This window comes from Capricornis sumatraensis, chromosome 15 (assembly GCF_032405125.1).
Source record: "Capricornis sumatraensis isolate serow.1 chromosome 15, serow.2, whole genome shotgun sequence".
NCBI lineage: Eukaryota > Metazoa > Chordata > Mammalia > Artiodactyla > Bovidae > Capricornis > Capricornis sumatraensis.
Window position 1 is genome coordinate 65,822,635 of NC_091083.1, and position 16,933 is coordinate 65,839,567.

Here is a 16,933-nt window from a genome sequence, read left to right on the forward strand (position 1 = left end):
GTCATACAAATCTGTAACAGTGGTTTAGTAGAGACTAAGGAAGTTTAGAATCATGGCTGACAGTTACCTCAAGTCACACAGAATCTTAGCAGCCAAGTTCCTGAGCATTTCTGGTGTTGGGACCCTTACCATCTTCCCAGGGAGTGGATGGCTTTAGAGGATGCTCCAGAGAGGCTTGAAGAATTCTATAGCCAGGTCAAGGTTTGGGGGACCCATGTGAGAGGAAAGCCACAGGACAAAGGATGGTAACAAGTTGCTGAGGGCAGAGAACAAGAGGAAAAAGTCAAATGATGATAATTTGCTGTGAAAAGGAGCCAACCAGAAGATGAGTCAGGGGGAAAGGGAGGGACCACCAGGTGGACAGTCACAGAATTTGTGAGGTGATGTCGAGAGCCAGTGACAGCTAGGGAGGAGAGTTCTGGGAAGATGGAGTGGTCTGTGCAGAGTCCCAAGGCAGCAATAGGCCTGAATCTTTCTAGAACAGAAGGAAGACAGTAGGGGCCATGGAGGGAGAGGGAGATGGTTTGGAGTGGCAGTGAGCAGATGACACAGGGACCATGATGGGGACTTCGGTTTTACACTGAACGAGACCCCTCTGGCTGCTGCATTGAGAGTAGAGGGATTGGGGGCAAGTGTACAGAGGGAGACCGCATGTAAGAAGGTATTTTGCAGGCAGATATTGTTGTCTCTCAGGGGGGACTCTGCCAATCAAATGAGTAGGCAGACTTCAGAGGATGGTACTGAGCAATGCATCATTACAAACATCTGCCCTGAGGCTGGCTCCACTGTGAAGGATGTGGTGGAGAGCACTCAAAAATCAGAGAAGAGTTGGAAAAACTGACCTCACTAGTCCCTGACCCTGACTCCATGGGGCATAATTCTAGCACATCTCTGTCCATGTCTTACTGGGTGACCTCAAGCTGGTTGCTCTCGTTCTCTTGAACTGAGTTTCCAAATGATGACAAAATTAGGCTGGATGATCACTATGGGTCCTCCTACCACAACATTCTCCAACTCATCCATTCTCAGTCTTTATCCCAAACCCCACCTACAGAGGCCACTATCTTGGCAGCTGGAGTTTCCGTGAAAACCTACTCTTAGTCTTGGCACAGAGTCCTCTCCATATCGACCCATTTCAATTCAAGAATCCTGGGTGACCTTTGCATTGGAAGTCTCTCTCTGTTCACTCTAGACACGGATTATTTTCTTCGGAGTCTCTTTGGATGGCCCTGGACCCAGGGCCTGTTGCCAGGGGCAGCCTCCCACCTATCACCACAATATAAGGGCCATCAGCACCCCGCAGAATTCCAGGAGACTGCACGGTGGAGCAAGGATTTTGTAAGTATTTTCCTCCAAACCTGTGAATGCTGGGCTTCCCCTTTAATGTCACCCCACATGGAGATCTTCAGAAGGCTCTGGGGCCAAGAGGCAGAGGGATAGGGCCACATGAATTAGCTAATATTGTCAATATAGCAAATTAAGAAATCAATTATATTAGGAGAAGTGTCAAACTGGTGAGCAATGTGGGGTCATGATGCGGTGCCTATTTATTTACTCATACTTTTATTCTCCAAACCTTTATTTTGTTGTACTGGATTAGGTGCAGGGTTTTTTCCTCTCAGTTGGGAATTCACAAAGTTACAGTCCCTATCTAAGGAGTTCACAGCCTGGTGAGAAAGGAGGCAAGTCATCACTAATTGTACCAAGGATTCTGATCAGAGAATGAAGGCAACAAGATGGTAGAGTGGGGCCCCTGACCTAGACTCTGGGAAGGGGCCTAGAGTGGGCTTTATAGAGGATATGATGTCTTACTGAAGCTGGAGACTCAGCAAGAAGTGACTCGTGTAAAAATGCAAAGAAGAGGGAAATGTTCCAGGCAGAGAAGCCAGAAAATGCAAATGACCTCTGTGCAAAGAGCACCGACCTGGAGTCAAGCGTGACTTTCCAAATACTCTCTCCTCTACGCAGTGGCTGTGTATCTTTGTGCAAGTTGCTCCAGGTTCCTGACCTGAGCTGCCCATCTGTAAGAGAGCAGATAACCACGTCCATCTTCAAGGACTGCTGAGTGTCAGAGTAATAGGTGCTCATCCAAGATCTCGTTTCCCTGTGGGTAATTCTCACTCCTGTCCCTCCCATCACTGTCCAGGTGTCAGGACAAGATGTTTCAACTTTGGAGACTTGTTCTCTTGTGTGGCCTGCTCACTGGGACTTCAGCATCTCTTCTTGACAACAGTGTTGTGACAGAGCTGCAATCTGCTCTTAGAAAAGAACTTGAGATTGATGACAGTGCATCTAAATGTGAGTCAGAAAGCGGGATGATATGTGGCACCTATTTCTCTAGTTTTGAAAAAATTCACTCAATTTTTCATCTTTTATTGTCATTTACATTATTTAAATTAAATATTTTATTTACATTTGAAGCATATTCTTCTTTTGGGTCATTCAATCTTCTTGAATTTGTATTATCTAATTGGAAATTAATCCCTACCAAACCTAGGTAGGCTTAAAACTACCCACATTTCCAGTTAGTCTTATCGCTTTTTAATTCGGATTTCTTAAGAGAACTTGGCCTTCTCATTTCCTGGAAACATTACCAGCACACTGTCAAACATTCTTTATAGGAGAAACTAACTTCTGAAAATGACTGCCTTTAAACCTTTCCAGGACTTAGGCAACCTTCAAAAATATACTTTCCAGTTTCATTGCTGATAAAACTGAGCTTGGAAACAGAGGGTCTGAATCAAGGTGACCTAGTAAGTTACAGGACCAGGTGTAGTTTCCATCTCTGTTTGCGTCACTATAATTGGGTGACACTTTCCTTTGCAGAGCCAAGTAGCGCTACTATGATTACATATCTTTTCCTGTAGCCTTATGTTTTTCCTTGAGTTAGTTATTGCCTTGTTTCTCATTTGACTCACTTTCAAAACATATATTCTTAATTCTTTCCAAATGTGCCATTCTACATCTACCATCACCCTGTCAAATCCCTTTTTCTCTGAATGGCCCCCACTAGGACACTCTGTCCTTCTTCTCCAGTATGACTCATTTCTTTAACGGCCTACTGCAAGACTGTTCCAGGGAATCCTATTTGCCACTTTCATGAGTTGGAGCCATAATTTTTCCTTGATTCTAGATTTTCCATTTCTTAGTTTATTCCAAATGTATTTCATTTGTTTGAGTATCTTATTAGAGCTTCACTATTAGAAGCTGGTGTTCAATCAATATCTATTGCCTCCAAACTGGATTGATTGCTTTGTTGATGAATGATGAGTATACATTAGTATGAAGGCAGCATAGAGGAAACAAGGTCTCCTAGCTGTGGGACTTTAGGCCCATATCTTAACCTTTTGATCTTCTTTTTCCTCACATGAAATTGCAGATAATAGTAATGCCAACTTTATGGAGTTGTAAAGACTGAGAGAAATAACAGAGGCAAACAGTCGCATCTGGTGCCTGTGCATAGGAGCTGCATCATAAGTTGTGACTCACACTAAATGGAGATTGCTTTTGCAGCTGTCCTTGATCAAGTGAAGGCTGACTTTGAGTTGTCCCAGAATTTCACAAGTTTGGAGAAAGTAGTTACTGAGAAGATCCAGGAAGATGAGATCTTGTTGGACAAGAACATTACTGAAAATATTCGCTTGTCAGGAAAACCATTTGTCGGGTGTTTATGGTGTGTACGGTGAGTTGATGTTGAGTTCACACTGAAGTTCTTTGTTCCAAAAGAGAATACATATCTTTGGGGAGCTAAGCTTAAGATCAAAGACAGAAAAGTAAAAGAAAAAATTTAAAAACCCTTCTGCATGCCTGAGAGAGGAACTGGTGTGAGACCAGCTCTTCTAGAGTTTGGGGAAATGAAAGGCAGGGCTGCAGGACCTATCAAGGGGCTTAAAGGTCTAGGCTTGCTTCTCATGTGATTTCAGGCTCAGGAAGAAGGTTCTCTTCACCCTCATGTCTACCTGTTTGCTGGTATCTAATGTCACTTTTCCAAGGAATAAAATTTTTCTTCCCTGAATATAACTGAGTATAAAAGTCTAAATGACCTCAGGACAGAAGAAACTAGAATTTATACCATATACATGGTCCCATACATGAAGTCTGGGAGCCAAGCAGTTCTGGGTTCAAAATCTGGCTCTGCTAAAAAAGAATGAAATAATGCCATTGGCAGGAAGGAATGGAAGGATGTAGAGATAATCATACTAAGTGAATTCAGAGAAAGACAAATATCACATGATGTCACTTATATGTGAAATCTAAAAGATGATGGTATGAACTTAGACAAAACAGTAACAGCCTGGTGAGCAAAAAAAAAAAACAACTTATGGCTACCAAAAGGAAAGCAGTATGGGAGATAAATCAGGAGTCTGGCATTAACATATATACACTGCTGTATATGAAGCAGACAACCAACAAGGACTTACTAGATAACACAGGGGAAGTATGCTCAATATTTTGTAACCACCTATAAGGGGAAAAATATGAAATGAAAGGTATCTCTATCTTCACCTATATATACATATATCTACATCCATCTATGGGAGAAGGAAAAGGCAACCCACTCAAGTAGTCTTGCCTGGAGAATCAAGAGGAGCCTGGTGGACAGAGGAGCCTGGTGGGCTACAGTCCGTAGGGTCACAGAGAGTCAGCCACGACTGGAGTGACTAGCACGCACGCATATCTATCTGTCCATGTATATCTGAGTCACTTCGCTGTACACCTGCAACTAACACAGCACTGAAAAGCAACTATACTTTAATTTTTTAAGAAACCAAATTCTGACTCTGGCACATGTTCACCCTGGAGTCTAGGGGGAATTACAATTGTCTCCTGCCATGCCATCCAGTGAAGAAAATCCAACCTCTGAACTGGGCTAGCATGAAGACCAAAGCAGGCAAAGTCAGTCAGGCTCTAATACTCAGCATGAGACTGGCATAGAGAAGAGCCCAGCAATGGCTGCGTGACGAATGACAAGGGTGAATTGTGGTTTTTGCGCAGGTTGACAATCAGGAGCATCAACATCGGGAATATCACACTCCAAGGGACTTCTGGAGGCCCAAGCATTAACCTGAGTATCCCCATCACCGCTAAGGTCACCCTGACCCTGTGAGTACTGGTTAGAATCGGAGGTTTGAGAGATGCCGTGGGGTATGCCAATAGATCTCCAGTCTGGCATCAGGTACCTTCCGTGCTTCTGACTTGCTCTCCCAATCTGTAAAAGAAGGAGACCTTTCCAGGTCGAAGGGCTTCCTTGGTGGCTCCAGATGGTAAAGAGTCTGCCTGCAAGGTGGAAGACCTGGGTTCAATCCCTGGGTTGGAAGGATCCCCTTGAGAAGGAAACGGCTACCCACTCCAGCATTCTTGGGCTTCCCTGGTGGCTCAGAGGGTGGATCCCCCGGAAAAAGGAGTGGCCACCAAGTCCAGTATTCTTTCCTGGAGAATTCCGTGGACAGAGGAGTCTGGTGGGTTATGGTCCATGGGCTTACAGAGAGTCAAACACACCTGAAATCTTAACATTTAAAATGTTCTAAGAAACACTGACCATAACCAATCTTTTTGTTTAAAAATCCTCCACGAAATATATGTCCGAAATCATCATGATTATCTAATTATAAAACTTGAAAGCTGAGAAGATCGAACATTTATACCCTTTGATAAAGTTGCCTGCAGCATCACTTTGTCCCTCAAGATTCTCTTTAAATGACAGTGACCAGTACGGGCCACATAGCATTGTCAGTATGTCATGAAGAGCATATGCAATTATACGGAAACTATAATTTTTAAGAGCTTTAATTACTTTAAAGATACAAAGAGATAAAATGAAGATGTGTAGAAGAGTCTTTATCAATTAAATGCACTAGGATTTCATCATTTATTAGCTATGAGATCTTGGAGGATAGTTACTTAACCTCTCTATACCAAGTGTTTCCACATTCTGAAAATAGAGATAGTAATTTTCTGTCATGGTAGTGCAATCATGATTAAATGAATTAATCCAGTTAAAATATTTTTGTTTGAAATACCTAACACAGAATTGGTGTTAAAGAAACGTTGACTGTTATGTTTATTTTAATCATCAGTGTCATACTGCTTAGAAATTTCACATGACAGAAACCCCTGTGGCCAGGAGAAGAAAAACCTCATATAAGAATGTAGATTCTGTCAAGAATACAGACAATATTGACATTGTCCATAGACACCCCATCTAATGTCTACAGAGAGGGGGACTCAAGTGAGCAACAAGAAAGGATTTGCCACCTCTGTTAACTGTGAATCTTATTCCCTACAGGCCTCTGTTGGGTGCGGTTGTTGACCTGACCCTCAACTTTGTCCTACAGACAAGCATCAGCTTTAAAATTCATGAAACTGGTACCTTAATGGTGGTCATAGGAGAATGCACCTACAGACCAGCCAGGATATCACTCCCCTTCGTGAACAGGTCAGGCCCAGATATCTCAGCAGAGCGGGACTCCCTGAGGAGTTGGAATCCCTAATTTCAGCCCTATTCCTATATCTGGGAGGGAGCAGAATATGGTGAAAAAGAGGTGAAACTCTGGAGACAAGCTAGCTGTGCCACTGACTTATGGTTTTAGCTCTAGGATCTCCAGTGTTCATTTTTAAACTGAGGATGGTAGTGATCCCTAATTCATAGGCTACTGTGTTGACCAAATGAGAAAATGCAAGGGTTTAGCATGCAACCTGGCACTATGCTCTCAGTAATAGTAATATCCATGTTGACTTTCTGTCTCTCGGTTCTTCCCCTAACTGAGACAGGAGTGTTGACCTCTCCAGCCATAACTGTGAATTTGCATACTTCACCTTTCAACTTCATCTGTTTTTGCCTCATGCTTTTTGAAGCTCTTGTTAGATGCTTGCACATTTAAATTGCTATGTCTATTTGAAGAACTGACCTTCTCATATTATATAATGTCCCTCAATAATAATAATAATGATAATAATTCACTGTGTTTCCCTTCTTGCCTCTAGTTAGGAGGGGCAAGAGGAGTAGTAAATGCCTACCATGGGCTCTAATTTCAGATTGTCCCCAAATCATCTTCCACACACTGGGAAATTCCCAAAATACGATCTTGAAAACTGAATACTCTCCTTAAATCACTGATTTCTGGTAACACACCAAATCTGCATCTTATACTGTGTGCTTGAAAGAGCATGTTTAACCCAGGGAAGAAGGTGGAGGGAGAAAGGCTGACCCTGGTCATGGTTGGGAGAGGAGAAATGGTCTGGATGCTGACAGCTGGGGCAGGTTGGCCTTGGCAAGGAACCAGGCTGAGCCCTGAGCAGCGGTCAGTCCATACTGCCTCAACAAGGGATCTGATCACAGGTTGCCTAAAGACCCCCAGAACAGAAAACAGGCCCTGAAGCCTACCATCACTTGGGAAAACTGAGATGTAAGTCTAAATGCCTGAGCCCTGCTGGGCAATGCCTAGCCTATAGCGCCAGAGAAATCATCCTGCCTTCTGGGTCTCAGTGACCGTATCTGGAAAATGGCATTCCACTCTGCAGCTCCAAACCCTCTGGGGGCTTTCCTCTCCACTTTGGGTAAAATCCCAAGCCCTCCTCAGGGCCAGCTAGACTACCTGATCTGGACCCACCCTCGTATCACTGTGCTCTCCCCCTTGCCTCTCTGCCCTAGACACACTAGCTTCTGCTCTCAGCCTCAAACAAACTCCTTCCACTTCGAGACCTGTGCAGAGGCTGTTCTGGATGCCAAGTACACTTATCCCCCATCCAGTTTCAATGTACATCTCATCACTCAGGGTCTAAAACAAGGTTCCTCCTCTTGGCTCTTGTAAGAATCTTCTCTTGCCCTTCTGAATATCTTCCGCCAGTTGTCATTAAATATTTAATTGTAGGTTTACTTCATTTATTCCCTCAGCCAACAATGTGCTGAGCAAATCCTCCATGCCAGGCAGTCACCATTCTGAGTTAGGAGAATGTATTGGTGACTTCAGGCAAAGAAGTTGCTCTCCTGGAGATTATTCTCTTGAGGGAATGACAAACAGACAAGCATTCAGTCCAACAATAAACACCCCACGAGGTAAATGTCAGATGGCAACCATCCCTGGGCAGAGTAGCACACTGAACAGGGTTCAATGATACAAAGCCCTCTCTTAGGCAGCAGTCACGCAGGGCTGCCCTGAAGAGGTGACAGTTATGCTGGGGGCTGAAGGTGGGAAGGAGCCAGCCTTAGCCACATGTGCTTTGTATTTGGTTACCAGACTGGGAGCTGCTTGTGCTCTGTTTATCCCTATGTCCTCAGAGTGGCTTGGTTCCTGGCATATACGGTTGTTGCTGTATAAATCTGTGCTGAATGAATGAATGGGAGGATAGATGGATGGATGGATGGATGAGGTCTCATGTTTGTGACGGGACTCTCATGAGCTGCTGGGCAGTCATGTGGCTCTAGGTGATGATCCCCTGAGTAGAAGCTCAAGTCACCTGACTTCACGGTGCTCCACCATGTCCCGCCCTCTTCCCGTTGCTCCTCCTTGGCTGCTCTGCCAACTTCCTGGTCTTTATCAGTTCCGTCTCCAGCCTCACTGTACCGAGCAGTAATATCAGACAGACTGTGACCACACTCGTGAATCTGGTGGAGACCTACCTAGTGCAGGACGTGGTGAGTACCCCACTTCTGGCAGCTCAGAGCCAGGCCAGGTGGGGGACAGAAGTGACATTCCCTGGGTGGGCTGTACTCTTTGGGCACCTTCCCTTCTGAGGTGCCCACTTCCTTTGGGCTGTCAGCTGCTGCTCCCCTCCTTCACTCAGCCTCGTGTGGGGAGAAGGGGAGGAGGGATCTGATATTAGCAGAAATCACTTGGTTCCAACTTGAATCATATACCGTACCCATGCATTGCCAGTAGGCCTTTTAGAATATTCTTCTTTATTGAATACAATTTTATTTAATTTATTTAAATATAAAAAGTACATATACCATAAGTAAGATTCTGTGCATCATATGCAAACCACATGTACCATGTGCCAGAAATGATTCTAAATTAGTCACCCTGGAATTTGGCTGGGGATCACGGTTTATGGGGGAAAAATTCCTCCAGAGGGCTCTGTGATTTACTAAACTGGAGGGCCACTGCTCAAGCTGTGGTTCTCAGAATAGCAACACTGACCTCATCTGGACACTTGTTTGAAATGCAGACTCTCAGGTCCTACCTCAGACCTGCTGACTCAATAATTTGCATTTTCACGAGATCCGTGTGTATTGCACACACACAAAATCATTGGAAACACTTCTCTATGGTTCCCAGGGCCTCATTTGACTGCTTAAAATTCCAGGGTTCCAAAGGTCAAGGTTTCTAGGAGCATAGCGTTCTGGAATGGTAAAAGTCTAGATTTTGAGGTTTTAACCTGAAGTTTTAGGATTCTAGCATTCTCTGGCTCTCAGATTTAGGTCTTCTGGGTTTCCATCATTATAGATCCCTAACGGTCAGAAGTTCTGAGGTCCCGAGTAGGGAGCACCTCTGCAGGTGGTTTGCAGGGTGCTCCCAGTGGATAATGATCGGTCTTCTTTCTCTCCTGTCTCTCCTCTCCTCCCTCCCCATCCCAACCCCAACATCATTCCTGCCTTCCTCTCTCCATCTCTTGCTGTATCGTCCCTGGTGTCCTGTGACCCTCAGCTGTGCCCACGAATCCGCACCATCATCAGCTCCTCGAATGTGAATTTGGTTAAGAACCTCAAAGGTAAGTCACAGCCTGGGGAAGCGGTGGCTGCTCCCTCTGCAGCCTTCCAAGGGGCAGGCGCACTGCTCTACGTCTGCTTGCCAGGCAGGACTGTCAGGGGACCATGGAGAAGTTCAGGATCCTTTGTCCTGAGCAAGTCAGGAGAGTGTGGCTGGGGGAATGGTGTCCCTGCAGACTGAGGGCTTCTATTGCCCTCCTTTCTTAAACCTGCGGAACCATCTGCACAGAATGATGCAAGAAAGAGGACGGGCCAGATCTGGGTTCAAGTTCTGCATTTGCTCTTAGCAGCTGTGGGGTCTTGGTCAACTGGTTCCACCTCTCTGATCCTTGGGTTCCTCAGAAATGAAAGATTGTAAACACTGCCAAGCTGATGAGCCGATTTAAAGAAGAAACAGAAAGAGCCTAATATCCCATACTCATTGCTACTGAACACTGCCCCTTCCCTTTCCCTTCTTATGAGGAGTTGTGGCTTCACCCCCAGCCCCTGGGGGCTTTCCTTGATCTGGGTCTCTGGCATGACTGGGGTTGCTGAGGCTGTGGGGCAACAGAAATGGGATGAGTAACAGTGTCAGGGTCCTGGAGGTGGTCCTTCTAGAAAACAGCCACAGGCCCAGTTACCTGGGCCATGTCTCTGTGCTTCGTATACAGCATCTCATTGTATTCCTTCAACAACACTGTGGAGTGGGTACTGTTATCATACCCATTTTACAGATGAACAAACTGAGGCTCAGAGAGACAGAGTGACATGCAAGAGATCCCTTGGTTGCCAAGTCTGACCTGCTGGAGGGTGGCAGCCACTGGGATCTAGTTTCTATTCAGCTATATCCAGATCTGCAGAAATGCTACTGGTTTTGTTCCCTCAGAAACACTTCAGGAAACCGCACAAGAAACTGTAAACTGAAGAGGACAGATGAGAAAAACCACTGTGATGCCCGCCTGCTGGTGAGGACCTGACTCGGGGCCCTGGGCTAAGGGAGGATGAGGCCTCCCCACAGGGGCCTGTGGAGAAGGAGAAGCAAGTCTTGGCCTCTCTTCTTTCTCTAGTAGCAGAGTGAGCTCTGATCTTGGTCACAGCCTGAGTCTGACCCTTAATCACACCCAGATTGTGCTTGATTCTGGCCCTTGACTGAGCCCGGAGTGCAGTCAGGTTGAAGTTTAGCTCAAGCTGCTGACTGAGCCCTGACACTGGCCACAGATAGACGCACGACCTGTGTCTCGTCTGATCCCTGATCCTGATCATATGCTGAGCCCTGAGCCCTGGCTCCTCTGAGCCTTGCTCAGTCTTTTCACATCGGCCATTGTTGCTAAGGTGAGGGGGGTGGGAGGGTGAGGGGATGAGGAGAGGTCAGGGCCAGGTGCCAGAGAAAGACCCCAAACCACAGGTGCCCGTCGCCCACCCATAAGCCTCAGAGCTCGCAGGATTTGTGCTGAAGCACTCTGGCAGCTGTTCCTGCTGAACGCAGGAGCCGGTAAGGGCCCCGGGGTGTCCATGCCTCACTCTGGGGTCTCCTTCCAGATCGGTTCTCGGGGACATGGCTGAATCTCTGTATCATCTCCCTCTGGGACGGTTGGTGCTGCCACCATCCCCCCAGGAGTGACAACTGAGCCCAGTCAAGGACACTCTCAGATACGCCTCCTCACAGTCAGGACACCCTATGCTCTTTGCCCTCCAACCCCAGCAATAAAATGGCATTTCTGCACCTTCTGTGTGGCCCGTGGCTTTCCTTCTATTGGGATTTTGGGGGAGGTGAGGTACGGGCAATCAGGGCATCAGAGACCTGGATCCGAAGCTGGAAGGCATATTTGGGATTATCCAGCCTCAACATCTTGTCTTACAAAGGGAAAACCTGAGGCCCAGGATGGGCAAGAAAGTGACCTGAGGTATCGTAGAGACAGCCTCACTCTGCCACCATGATGGAGGGCTGCCTTCCCCAGCACACCTGACCTCATGACCTCCTCACATCACCCTTCTGCCAGGAGACTTGGCTCTTGCCCACATTGTACAGATAAGGAAACTGAGGCTCACAGAAGACAAGTGATTCATCAAGGTTACAGGGTAGCAAGTGGCAGGGCTAGAATTTTAACCCATGTCCCTGGGAACACTTGCTCAGGTAGGTGACACCCTGAGTACTCAGTACTGAGCCACCTCTTCCCTGCCCCCAGCAGGTCCCATCATCCTGGCCCTGCTCTCTTCCGAGCAGGATTGATGAGGTCCTCTTGAGTCCACTCTTCCTCCCTAACATGGAAGCCTTCAATTTCCCCTTTGCCCTGAAGTGGGGAGCAAGGCACCTGTTACTCACAGCTACATCACGTGTGCAGAGGATAGACCCGAGCTGTCATGTCAGGGTCCCTGGGCTTCTTCTTTCCAGAAGACCATCTGTTTTTCCTGACAAAAGACCCAGAGAAACTTTGTCCATAGTGCCATGGAACCATCTCAGTCTTTGTGCCATTCTGTAAGGGAAGGACCACTGCCATCCTCCTTGGAGACTCAGGTGAGGAGAGGTCAGGGTCACACAGAAGCCTGCACCAGCAGCTACTTCACCCAAGGGCTTTCTACTTGATGAAGGCTGCCTCACAAGGTCAAGTCACTTCAGGGAGCCCTTGAGCCCCTGGGGCTATATCCAGGGCCTTCAGCCAGCTCTCATCAGCTCTGCTGAGTGGACCTTAGGTCAGGCTCTGCTGGGGCTAACGACAAGGCATAGGGTGAAAGTTGAACAAAGGTGAACTTGACTTACTTGGCCTCTACCCCTTGCTAGCTGTTTAATCTCAAGCAAGTTACTCTTAGAACCACAGTTCTCTCACCTGCCAAATAGAATGAACAGCAAAACTTCCTCAGGACACTGGTGTGAGGTTTAAATGAGTCAGTGACTGGAAAGTGCTTAACCAGGGTCTGACACTGGTGAGCACGAGTCAGGCTCCACACAAGTCAGGCTCTGGAATTACTGTCAAACAGTGTTGAGAAACCACGTATTAAATCTTTAGACACTGTATCTCATTAGATTCTCATTTTTACTGAGTGATGCAGTGAATGGGTCTTGGGGAATGTGCAGCAAGTGAATCTCCAAGAGGAGAGGTGAAATAACTTCTCCAGGGTCACACACCTGGTCAGAGGCAAAGCTAGGTTTCATGTGAAGTCAGCCTCCTCCAGAGATTTTTCTTCCCCTGCTGGCCATAGCAAAAGGATGATAGTTTTCCTCTCTGTCTAATTTTTGTGACAATCTCAACTCCCAGAACTGTACACAAGAAGATCTCACAATTCAGGACTTCTCTTGAGCAGTAGCCCCCTTCGGTCAGTGCTGAGCATTTGTCCAGGTAATTCTGTCCACCTGGAAAATAACTGCTTGCCTCCTTGCAACTTCTCCATTCTCCTCAGCCCTGAAACGCTGCTCAGGAGCCCTCTCCTGGTAAGTGGGGGCCACTCCTCAATGTTGCCCTAACAAAGAGCCTGTTTTTCCAGCTGGTAGGTCTACCCAAGTTACCTTGTCATCATTGTCCCAGACAGAGGGGGCAAGAAGGGTCAGCTCTCATGATTTGGTTGCATTTTTTAAAATAATCTTTTTCCCCATTTTTAATGAGTGGCAAAAATACACAGAAGACCTATACATAGGGAAAGGAGTACGTCAAGGCTGTATATTGTCACCCTGCTTATTTAACTTATATGCAGAGTACATCATGAGAAACGCTGGGCTGGAAGAAGCACAAGCTGGAATCAAGATTGCCAGGAGAAATATCAATAACCTCAGCTATGCAGATGACACCACCCTTATGGCAGAAAGTGAAGAGGAACTAAAAAGCCTCTTGATGAAAGTGAAAGAGGAAAGTGAAAAAGTTGGCTTAAAGCTCAACATTCAGAAAACAAAGATCATGGCATCTGGTCCCATCACTTCATGGGAAATAGATGGGAAACAGTGGAAACAGTGACAGAATTTATTTTGGGGGGGCTCCAAAATCACTGCAGATTGTGATTGCAACCATGAAATTAAAAGACGCTTACTCCTTGGAAGAAAAGTTATGACCAACCTAGATAGCATATTGAAAAGCAGAGACATTACTTTGCCAACAAAGGTCCGTCTAGTCAAGGCTATGGTTTTTCCAGTGGTCATATATGGATGTGAGAGATGGACTTGAAGAAAGCTGAGTGCTGAAGAACTGATGCTTTTGAATTGTGGTGTTGGAGAAGACTCTTGAGAGTCCCTTGGACTGCAAGGAGATCCAACTAGTCCATTCTGAAGGAGATCAGCCCTGGGATTTCTTTGGAGGGAATGATGCTGAAGCTGAAACTCCAGTGCTTTGGCCACCTCATGTGAAGAGTTGACTAATTGGAAAAGACTCTAATGCTGGGAGGGATTGGGGGCAGGAGGAGAAGGGGACAACAAAGGGTCAGATGGCTGGATGGCATCACTGACTCGATGGACATGAGTCTGAGTGAACTCCGGGAGTTGGTGATGGACAGGGAGGCCTGCCGTGCTGCGATCCATGGGGTCACAAAGAGTCAGACGCAACTGAGTGACTGAACTGAACTGATACAAAAAAGATCTTCATGAGCCAGATAACTACAATGGTGTGATCACTCACCTAGAGCCAGCCATCCTGGAATGCGAAGTCAAGTGGGCCTTAGGAAGCATCACTAAGAACAAAGCTAGTGGAGGTGATGGAATTCCAGTTGAGCTGTTTCAAATCCTCAAAGATGATGCTGTGAAAGTGCTGTACTCATTATGCCATCAAATTTGGAAAACACAGCAGTGCCCACCGGACTGGAAAAGTTTAGTTTTCATTCCAATCCCAAGGAAAGGCAATGCCAAAGAATGTTCAGACTACTGCACAATTGCACTCATCTCACACGCTAACAATATAATGCTCAAAATTCTCCAAGTGAAGCTTCAACGGTACATGAACCAAGAACTTCCAGATGTTCAAGATGGATTTAGAAAAAGCAGAGGAAGCAGAGATCAAATCCCCAGCATCCACTGGATCATTGAAAAAGTGAGAGAGTTCCAGGAAAACATCTACTTCTGCTTTATTGACTATGCCAAAGACTTTCACTGTGTGGATCACAATAAACGGTAGAAAATTCTCAAAGAGATGGGAATACCAGACCAGCAGACCTGCCTCCTGAGAAATCTGTATGCATGTCAAGAAGCAACAGTTAGAATGGGACTTAGAAAAACAGATTGGTTCCAAATCAGGAAAAGAGTACGTCAAGACTATATATTGTCATCCTGCTTATTTAACTTATATGCAGAGTACATTATGTGAAATGCTGGGCTGGATGAAGCACAGGCTGGAATCAAGATTGCCGGGAGAAATATCAATCACTTCAGATATGCAGATGACACCACCCTATGGCGGAAAGTGAAGAAGGAGTGAAAGAGGAGAGTAGAAAAGCTGAGTTAAAATTAAACATTCAGAAAACTAAGATCAAGGCATCTGGCCCCAGCACTTCATGGCAAATAGATGGGAAAACTATGGAAACAGTGAGAGACTTTATTTTCTAGGGCTCTAAAATGACTGCAGATGGTGTCTGTAGCCATGAAATTAAAAGACGCTTGCTCCTTGGAAGGAAAGCTATGACCAACCTCGACAGCATATTAAAAAGCAGAGACATTACATTGCCGATAAAGGTCCATCTAGTCAAAGCTGCGGTTTTCAGAGTAGTCCTGTATGCATGTGAGTGTTGGACTATAAAGAAAGCTGAGCACTGAACATTGATGCTTTTGAAATGTGGTGTTAGAGAAGACTCTTGAGAGTCCCTTGGACTGCAAGGAGATCCAACCAGTCCATCCTAAAGGAGATCAGTCCTGGGTGTTCATTGGAAGGACTGATGTTGAAGCTGAAACTCCAATACTTTGGCCACCTGATGTGAAGAACTGACTCATTTGAAAAGACCCTGATGCTGGGAAAGATTGAAAGCGGGAGAGAAGGGGATGACATAGGATGAGATGGTTGGACGGCATCACAAACTCAATGGACTTGAATTTGAGTAAATTCCAAGAGTTGGTGATAGAGGGAACCCTGGCATCTGCAGTCAATGGGGTCGCAAAGAGTTGGACATGACTGGGCGACTGAACTGAACTGAACAGGAACAAATGGGAGCTACTTGCTACATTCCCATCAGCTGGAGCAATACCCATAGCAGAGAAACTTTGGGCCAGCCAGGCCCACCCTCTAAAGCACTATGCATACGTGTGGTTACCTGAACAGAGAGGGACCAGAGAGAAGGGAGGAGTGGGTCCTAATGCAGCAGAAGTAGCCAGTGGGGAGAGGCAGACATGCATGGAAAGTACTTGAAAACAGAGCATCGTGGCTCTCCCACAGGGAAGTCATCAGTGGGCACCCGACCTCTGTGCTACAAGAACACTAACAACACATCAGGGAGCATGTGTTCATCAGCTGCGATCACAAGGCATTGTTATGACACAGGGGACACGTCAGGGAACAAAACAGACACGATCCCTGCCTCATGGAGCTCCCAGTCTAGTGGAAGACCAAGGAGAGCACATTTCTAGGGACTGTGTCCGGGTTTATATGTTAACTTGTGTACCCTTCAGACTGATTCAGTGAGGTAGGTACACCCACTCTGCCCACTTTCCAGGTCAAGGCAGAGCTAGGATTTGAACCCAGTCCCATCACACTTACAAGAACTGCACACACTGCCTCCTGTCACACTCTATTTTTTCCTGGGCTCCTAAATGCTGTCTTTGCTCACCACTCACTACTGTTTATTGCAGTAATAGTAATGATAATGGTCGCTGTTATTCATGGAGCACCTTATCTAGCCAAGGTTAGGGCTCTCTAATGACATTTCCTTCCATTAGTCCCCTGAGCAGCTCTTCTAAGGTAACCGAATACCCTAGGACATTCCATTTCTGGCTTCATGTTTAAAAGAAAAAAAAAAAATAAGCAAAGCTCAGATAAGTTAGGGCACTTGCCTGCTGTCACACAATCAACAAGGGAAAAGTCTGCGATGCACACCCAAGGCTGACTCTAAGAGCAAGCTTATTGTGCTGTTATAAATAAAATGCATGGATTTCTCAATGTGTACACTTTAATCAGTGTTAAAGAAAAATGCCTCTAGGCTGTAATAAATGATTATTACGCATCTGTGTGTCAGGTCCTGGGGATGATGCCCTGTGGTCCTGGCCCTCATGGCCTCAGAGAGCAGGCAGTTATCACAGTGCCCAAGGAGCAGGAGGGATGCCTGCAAAGCAAGAGCACCAGGTGC

At 46.1% G+C, this 16,933-nt stretch overlaps 1 protein-coding gene across 1 annotated transcript; it reads left to right on the plus strand.

Moving 5' to 3' along the window:
• The first annotated feature begins 1,190 nt into the window (after window positions 1-1,190).
• LOC138091868 (short palate, lung and nasal epithelium carcinoma-associated protein 2B-like) lies at window positions 1,191-11,411 on the plus strand. Its single transcript, XM_068987853.1, has 9 exons — window positions 1,191-1,338; window positions 2,147-2,298; window positions 3,514-3,673; window positions 4,996-5,103; window positions 6,287-6,436; window positions 8,542-8,635; window positions 9,648-9,711; window positions 10,575-10,653; window positions 11,228-11,411. Exons 2-8 carry the CDS (start codon window positions 2,160-2,162, stop codon window positions 10,610-10,612), a joined length of 753 nt encoding a protein of 250 aa, XP_068843954.1. The 5' UTR covers window positions 1,191-1,338; window positions 2,147-2,159; the 3' UTR covers window positions 10,613-10,653; window positions 11,228-11,411.
• The last annotated feature ends 5,522 nt before the right edge of the window (window positions 11,412-16,933 follow it).